The following is an 8,458-nucleotide window of genomic DNA, read 5'->3' as shown; positions in this document are numbered from 1 at the left end:
TAAACAATCCAATGACCATTTCTCTTTTATCATACCAATGGCATTTTTAAGTTTTACCATTATATGACTATATTTGATTTGAGTACCCAGATCGAAAACATATAAAAATAGTAATTTGATAAATATCCGTTGAGTAAAACTTTAACTGATATTAGTGTAATCAGTTATAATATATTATAAAGTCGTATTCCATCAAATGATCCCTTTTATCTTTTTATCATAACTGTCTGCATATCATTATAGCTATCATTATTATTATTTTCATCATCATCATCATCAGGAAAATCATTAGCATTGTTATCATCATCAACATGATCAGCAATATTGTCAACATTAACATCAGATCATCACAAACATTATACGTGTTCACTGCTGAATTGTAGCCTTATTTAAGATATTAACGACGTAGACTTTCAAGTACTAAGCCTATTTATCTTAACTTTGTCCCTTAATTACTGAAATGAAATTTTCTACATTACCTTCCGGGTGAGTCGTAGAAATGCTTCATTCATTTCTAAAAGGTGGCTTTGGTGGGTTAAAGTCTTACACTGTGTCTGTCGATGTTTTCCATCTACCGTAAAAAACAAAACTAGGTACTTCGCTTCAGAGTTCGATTATGGGAATAAGAAATGAAAAATTGTTTCAAAAAAATATTTACCAGATAATAAGATATGAAATATGAACAAAAAGAAACATCCGCGATAATAAATAAAAAATATTAAATGCTATTAAATTAATATGTTTTAATTAATTTAATAACATTTAAATAATTTAATAATATTTTGTTTACTAAAGCCTATATCAATTCATTAACATAAAGTTTTATGAATATTTTTACTGAAATCACCGAAAAACATTGAAAAGGATTAATTTTGAACCAAAAACCTATTAGGCATCAAATTAAAGGATATTTAAGCCTAAATTAGTTAGTATATATCTTATTGTATTTGTAAACATTATTTGCTAAGCATTATCTTATCTTATCATGTTATTACCTTTTTAATTAAATAAATTTGAATTTAAATAGACTTATATTTGAGGACCTGCATCTAGGTTGATGTTAAAGTCTAGGTTGCGAGCGGGAATGCATCGCTCTCAAAAGAACTTTGAGTGAAAGAATTATTTAATTGAATTGATGCCGTATTAGGCAGAAACACCCTGTATACGTGGTGTTGGCGTGCATGCATTTATTTTTAAGAAAGTGACTAACAAAGCTAACTGTAAGCAATAAATCTGATGACTTCTCTCTAGACATGAACTTATCTTAAAATCAACAACTAAATTATGCAAATTTTTGTGTTCACATTTTATTTGCATATTTTTCATTTCTGTCAATCGTTTCCACTAGAATTTAGTTCACACATAAATCAAAACATTAAGGGGAACACATAAAAACTGCAACCCTTAACCCTTCTGAGAAAGTGGGCGGTGAGACAGACAGGCTGTGTCGAAGACAAATCTCACAACTGGTGTGTGTCATTGAGAAAAACGTGCAAGATTCTGTGTGCAGCAAGGAAAACAAGGATTTCCTTCAAGCGGAAGAGAAAGGAAGGAGAGGAAGAAGAAAGAAGAAAAGGAGAAGAGGGAGAGAGAGATAGGGAGGAGAGGGAGAGGAGGAAAGAGAGGGGAAGAGAAAAGAAAAGAAGAAGAGAAGAAAGGAGAGAAGAGAAGAAGAGAGAGAAAAGGAGAGAGAGAAAGGGAGAGAAAGAAAGGATGAGAAGAAAGATACGTATTAAGTTTGAGGTCAAAAGACATAACAGAGAGAATGAATGAGTGTGTTAAAGGATAGAAGGGGAAGGAGATTGGAGGCATTAGAAGATAATGGAATAAGGGATATTTAAGATGAGATGATTTATGGAAGAGTTTGAGTGGAATTGATGGAGGGCGGATTATAAATTAAGGGAATATGTAGGGTGTCAATGTTAAGGAGATGAATTAAACGGGAAGATAGAGAGATATAATATAGGATAGCACGCGTTGGAACGGAAGCGGATTATAGAACTTTAGCACATTATAAGGCATTTGAAGACCGAGGATTCAGGCAAAAACCAGTGAGCGCACACGGGAACGGCCTGGTTAGTCCAGGGAAGGGTGACGCCGGCCACTGCCGGATCACGAAGGAAAGCATGCCTGCGGTTTCCGTGAACGCAATGAGCGCATGGCCGGTTTCGCGGCAATAGGACTGGAAATCCGCCACTGAGGCGCGGTCGGTGGCGAGGATGCGCAGCTTCGCACCCGGGGCCATGTCACGCAGGGCGCGATTGGCTTTGAGGACGGGCATGGGGCAGGCCAGACCACGCAGATCGAGAAGTGTTTCTGTCGGAAGAACAGTCATGGGACGCAATTATGCGCCTATCTCCGAAGGGGGCCAAGTCGGCTTTTGGTGCGCTTGCCTGAAGGTTTCAGGTTTTCATTGATAAATCAGGTGCTTGTTTCTATATTAATGGCTTAATGCCACAAAAGCGTTCCTTCCGGGGAGCGCTTTTTTTTTATTTGGGGGACGGCATGTCGGACGGGGAAGGCCAGGTAGTCAGTCTGGCTGATGGAAATGAGAGACGCGCTTATACGCTGCGGATGCTCGAAGATCGGGTTCTGCGATTGGAGACGATCGCGGGGGGGCTTTCGGATCGATATGAGGAATTGCGCACCGAGATGCGGCAGGAAATCTCGTCGCTACGGGATCAGATGAAGCTGCTGGAAACGAAGGTTGATGAGGGGAATCGCGTGGTTAACGGGAAGCTGGACCGGCTGATCGGAGGGCGGGCGGTCATTACTGGGATCATCACACTGGTTACATCCATTCTGGGGACGGGCATGGTGCATGTCGCCCTGTCCCTGACCACGAAGTGAGGAGATGCCATGAGTGGAATTGATGCAGGCCAGCTCAAGCATCTGGTGGTCGCTCCCGCACTGGCGGCGCTCGGGCTGGATGGGGATGTTGCGGTCAATCTGGTGACGGGCACGGCCATTGCGGAAAGTCGGGGGACATATGTCCGGCAGATTGGGGGGCCCGGCTCGGGTTTTGTGGAGATGAGCCCGCGACGCAAGACGACTGCGAGGTCAAACTTCTGTGTATCCGGCAGGCAAAGGTCGAGCGGATCGGAGGGGATGCGTCCGCAGGATCTGCCCGAGAGCGCAGCTTGTCTCCAAATGAGACTATGCCTCGGCAATGCCGCACCGGTATTACCGCGACGCCGGTCTTCGCCGTCGCCGAGCGATCCGGCAGTTCTAAGCCATTTTCACAAGCAGTATTACAACACGGCTGCAGGGGCGGCTGACCCTGTGGCCAACATCCCGTTTTTCCGTCAGGCGGTTATGGTCTGAAGAGAGTGGGAGCGGTGTCGGGGAATGTATGCATCACGCTCCCGACACCGCATGACTGTTTAAACCGGTTTAATATGACGGAATAGTGGCAGATGATGCCGGAAAACAGGTCGTTTCAGGTTCAGGGTGTAGAAAGTGGCAGCGTTCGTGCGGACAGGTCGCCTTTGAACGTCGTGCTGCCTGTATGGGTCAGGGACAGACCGCGATGGAGGGCAACCTTTCCTCCGATTGTGATCCAGCGGCGGCAGAAGGCGAAATCTTCGGAAAGATAGGTCCGGGTTTCCGGGTCGACCAGGCAGTCGAACAGGGCATAGGCGTCTGACGACGGTGCTTGCGAAGTCTGGCCTTCGGACTTCGCGTCGATGCGGCTGTATCGGGTCTCGGGATAGTGGGCGATCATGTCGAGGACCATCTGGCGGGTCATGAGCATGAAGCCGGTTCCGATATAGGAGACGGGACGACTAATCTGCCCAGGGGCTGCCGAAGGGCGGTGCAGTCCCGACATAGCGCAGACTGGCTGTCCGGCGGTCTTCGCCAGCGGCCATGAAACGGTCCGTATCGTGGTCCCAGTAATGGGATTTCAGGGGATAGGCGCCCCCGATCAGAGGGCGGTTTGCATCCAGCAGGGCGAGAATGTCGGTTATGGAAAAGCCGATATCGCTGTCGATGAAAAGAAGATGGGTGGCATCGGTCATGGTCACGAACTGATGCAGAAGCGTGTTTCTGGCCCGCGTGATGAGGGCGTCACTGCCGATTGTGGACAGGGTGAGCTGCAGATTATGGGCCGGTGCTGTGGCCATGCAGCCGATGAGGGACTGCATGTAATTCAGTGTGATGGTGCCACCGAAGCAGGGCGTGGCGATGAAGACGTGGCGCGGACTGGGGGGGCAGGAAGTCATGCGAGGCAGCCTGCCCTGAAGCTATGAAAAAAGAATTAAAACCGCGCTTTAAAAAGTCCTCATGCTCCCATGTGTGCCTGAAGAAGCATGTAAAAGATGAAGGCGGCGTCCAGACCGAGGACGATTGGCGTTAGGCGCTGGAACTGACGTGTGGCGACGGCGAGCGCGGTGTAGATCAGCAGGCCGCAGGACAGGCTCAGCATGAAATTGCCGGTCACGCCTGCAATCAGCAGCATCGTCAGGGGCGGGATGGCTTCTGCAGGTGTTTCCGCAACGCGACTGAGGCTACCGAGCATATTCAGTCCCACGAGAATGAGCACGGGCGCTGTGGCGATCGCGGGAATGGCGGTGATGAGCGGCCAGAAAACGGAAGACAGGGCGAACAGGATAGCGACGACCAGTGCGCTCAGGCCCGTGCGGCCGCCGGCTTCCACGCCTGCCAGACTCTCGACATAGGCGGAGACCGTGCAGGTTCCGAGCGAGGCGCCGATGATGCTGGCCGCTCCATCAGAGCCGAAGGCACGATGATCGAGCGCGGGTTTTTCAACCGTTCCGTCCAGACCTGCGCGGTGCGCGACGCTCATCATGGTTGCGGTTGCGTCGAAGAAATCGCTCAGCAGAAAATAGAGCGTGATGGGGACGAGAAGTCCGAGATGGGAAAAATATTCGTGAAAATCGAAGGGCAGGAACAGGTTGGTCGGATAATGTGGCCAGTCCAGAAGTTGGGCTGGAAGATGCGTAATCGGGCCTGAGGGCGTGTGGATGAACAGTCCGGCGATGGTAATGGTGAGGATGGCGAGGAGCAGCCCGGCCGGGACGCGCAGGACGACGAGAATGGCGCTCAGGACGACGCCAGCCATGCTGAGCAGGACCGACGGGTTGCTCAGGGATCCGAATGTCAGACCTTCGGGCGAAGGAACGGCGATGCCGCCCGTCATCAGGCCGATCCGGGCAATAAAGGCACCGAGTGCGATCTGGATCCCGAGCACAATCGAGGGCGGAAAGCCACGGATGATGCGCTGGCGGATCTGGCTCAGGGAGAGGGCAGTGAAGCATAATCCGCTGAACAGGACGACCGTGAAGGCCGTGCGCGGGCTGACATGGGCCTGCTGGACGACGACCTGTGCGAACAGGACATTGCTGCTCATGGCGGGGGCAAGAGCTATTGGCAGCCGGGCCCAGAGCGCCATCAGCAGCGTTCCGGCGACGGCGCCGGCGATCGTGGTCATGACCATGTCGTGACGGTCCAGACCCGCCGCCGAAAGGATGGCCGGGTTGACGGCCACGATATAGGCCATGGCCCCGAAGACCGTCAGTCCGGCAATGACCTCACGCGGGATCGTTGAACCGCGGGCCGTGATATGGAACCAGCGGTCGAGTCTGGATAGCAGCAAGCGGACACTCCGGGGGATGGGGATGGCTGGGCCAAGCTATAGTCAAAAAAGCTGGTTCTGCCACGACCCGGAGCATATCTTTTCATTTCGGGTTCGATTTTTTCTCCCATGCCTTGTGGATCTCTGCCGGAGACAGGCGATGGTGTGAGGTTTGCGGATGCGTTGCTGTCTGTGGGTGTGCTGGGTGCGGGATGCTGCTGGGGCCTGAGCCTGTGGTGGCGCCGGGTGCGATCCCGGCGGCGGGATGTTCATTGGCTTCCAGAATGGCTTTTTCGCAGGCCGAGCCCTTGCCGACACCAAGCTGGATGGTCGGGATCAGAGCTGCTGGCGGAAAGACGATCCCAAGCCCCACAGAGGCTGCGACGCGGCCGATCAGTTCCGCACCCGGCAGAATTGTCGGGCTGCTGATCGGTCCGAAAATATGGACCGCGCCGGGCAGGGACAGGATCTGTGGCCCGATCGAACGGGTGGTGATGGCGTAATCCAGCGTGTCCTTATGAAAATTGACGGTACCGGTGCCGCTTGTCCGGGTGGTACGGTTTGCAGGAGCATTGCATCGGTATGCACAATACCGTTCTTGAGCGGCAGATCCGCCACGAGGCATTCCAGTTTTGAGCGATCCGGAATTCCAAGCGCAGACAGAATGGCCGAGCCGAGCTTGAGCCCCAGAAGATCGGGAAGAAGGGCCGTCACATCACCCCCCCGGTCCAGCACCAGTGTCGTTCCGCCGTTGCCGTTTTCGACCAGCGTTGCGACCGAATTGCCAGTCGAATTAAGCGTCACATGACCGCCAATAGTGCCTTCGCCCTGGAACATGTCCTTGGATGTCATGATACGGGAGAGGGGAAGGCGGGAGACATCCAGACGAAATCGGGTGTGGAACTGGGCGTTTTTGGTCGGCTCAAGCGTAGCATTTGTGGAAATGGTTCCTGTCCCGGTGGCGAAGGTCAGGTGTTTGAGGTCAATGGCGCCGTCGCGGATGTCGAGTTCGGTATCAATATTGTCCAGAGGCCAGTTTTTATTGCGAATGTGATCGCCGTGATAGGTCAGATGCACATTGGCAGCGTTGAGTTTCGGGACATTGATGGCCTTGTCAGGCAGTACGCGGGTGCTGGCCGGTTCGGCTTTTTTCGCTTCGCCGGGCTGTGCGCCAATGAAGCCGCCCAGATCCGCCAGATCCACTTGATGGGAATGAAGCGCCGCATCTACGAAGATCGGCTTCTGATGCGGATTGACGTTGATGTCTCCGCCGATATCCGAAGAACCCATATGGCCTTCGAATTTCTGGAAACGGATTGCGCGGTCGGAATAGGCCAGATTGCCGGTGACGCTATAGGCCGGGGTTTCCGGAATGGGTACGCCCGTCAGTGGGTAAAGGAGCGCCATGTCCGACCGGCAAAATGCCGTGCAAGATTGGTACCGCGGAAGTGGGTCGGATCGTCAACCGTGCCGCGCAGAGTGATGTAGGTGGGGCCGTTGGCGAGGCGTCCGTCGATTGGATAGGGATGCGTGGTGTCTGTGATGTCCAGAAGGGCGCCCCCAACGATATGACCCGTGATGGGTGCGCGGGCGTACCGGCCTTCGAGATCAATGACGATATGCCCGTCATCGCCGTTTTTTGGCGGAACGGTATGGATGAGGACGTGCATGTCCGTCTTCAGCTTTGCCATCGCTATACGGATATCGCCGTCATTGATCTCGATCTTGCCGAGCTTGGGTAGCGTTGTTGAAGGCGACGCTGTCTGGGATGATGTGCCGGAGGACGAGGGGAACGTATAATTGTTCGTGCCATCAGCCAGTGAAACGATGTCGCCTTTTGGTGCGTCGACACGGATCAGTGGCACGGAGAGACCGCCACCTGTCAGGTAACGCCATGCATCGACCTTGATCGTGATGGCGTGAGCCGAGGCAAAGTCGTCCCTTTCTTTCTCGAAGCCCTCGGGCTGGCCGATTTTCAGATCATCGACCGTAATTGTTGGTTTGAAGCCAAGATGAACATGCAGATGTGCGATGCTGACGGGGCGGTACAGGGCTGCTGTGGCCTTGCGGTCAATGTAGGGAACGAACCAGTCCCATTGCCAGACCAGGATCAGCACGATGAGGGCGGCCACCAACGCTCCGACAATACCGCCAGCGGTTTTCAGGCGACGGTGTCGTTTCCCCCGTCCGGCGAGAGGTTTGTCAGAAGGGGACGGCGCTCGGGGCGGGGTGCTGCTCAACGGCGTTTCTCCAGAATTTGTGGTGTGTCGAGACGGTTCTGGTTGTTGCAAGTCACTCTAATTACGGACAGAACCAGAAACGGTTTCACAAAAGACAGGAAGATCGGGACGGATGGACACGGTTGAACGCATCGGCAGTCAGGATGGCTCAGGCCTTGCGGAACTGCGACGTGTCAGCCGAAAGGCGCATGAAGCCGTGGATGAAGCTTTTTCGCGTTTCGATCTTGCGGATGGAGAATCCTACGGTGCGTTTCTGACGGCTCATGCAGGCGCGCTTCTGACGGCCGAGACCTATCTCGCGAAGCACGCGGGCGTACTGCCGTCATGGCGTTCACGCTCGGAACTGCTGAAAGAGGATCTGCGGCAGATGGGGCGTGAAGTTCCTGCGGCGCGTCAGGATGTCTTTCCCGAGCATGACGGCATGGCGCTGGGCGTGCTGTATGTTCTGGAGGGATCACGCCTTGGCGGCCGGGTGTTGTCGGCTCGTGTGGGCGAGGGTTTGCCGCGTGCGTATCTGTCGGCGTTCCATCAGAAAGGGGAATGGCCGGAGTTTCTGGCACATCTGGAGCACTCTCTGAACGAGAGCGATGTGGCGCAGTGTGCAGCTGTTACGGCAGGGGCA

General features: G+C 52.7%; 2 protein-coding genes across 2 annotated transcripts; one reads left to right on the top strand and one right to left on the bottom strand.

The window, feature by feature from the left end:
• Nucleotides 1–5,989: 5,989 nt before the first annotated feature.
• On the bottom strand, nt 5,990–7,003 carry LOC119663848 (asmA family protein YhjG-like). Its single transcript, XM_038073447.1, has one exon. The coding sequence runs from the start codon at nt 7,001–7,003 to the stop codon at nt 5,990–5,992; it is 1,014 nt and encodes a 337-aa protein (XP_037929375.1).
• Nucleotides 7,004–7,948: 945 nt separating this feature from the next.
• LOC119663849 (heme oxygenase-like) lies at nt 7,949–8,433 on the top strand (the record flags this gene model as incomplete). The annotated part of the gene is made up of 1 exon (XM_038073448.1): nt 7,949–8,433. A coding segment is annotated over exon 1 (485 nt), but the record flags the coding sequence as incomplete, so codon positions are not given.
• Between the last annotated feature and the right edge of the window lie 25 nt (nt 8,434–8,458).

Source organism: Teleopsis dalmanni, unplaced genomic scaffold (assembly GCF_002237135.1).
Source record: "Teleopsis dalmanni isolate 2A unplaced genomic scaffold, ASM223713v2 unscaffolded_contig_0984, whole genome shotgun sequence".
NCBI lineage: Eukaryota > Metazoa > Arthropoda > Insecta > Diptera > Diopsidae > Teleopsis > Teleopsis dalmanni.
The sequence above is the reverse complement of the archived record's forward strand: the minus strand, read 5'-3'. Positions and strand labels throughout refer to the sequence as shown.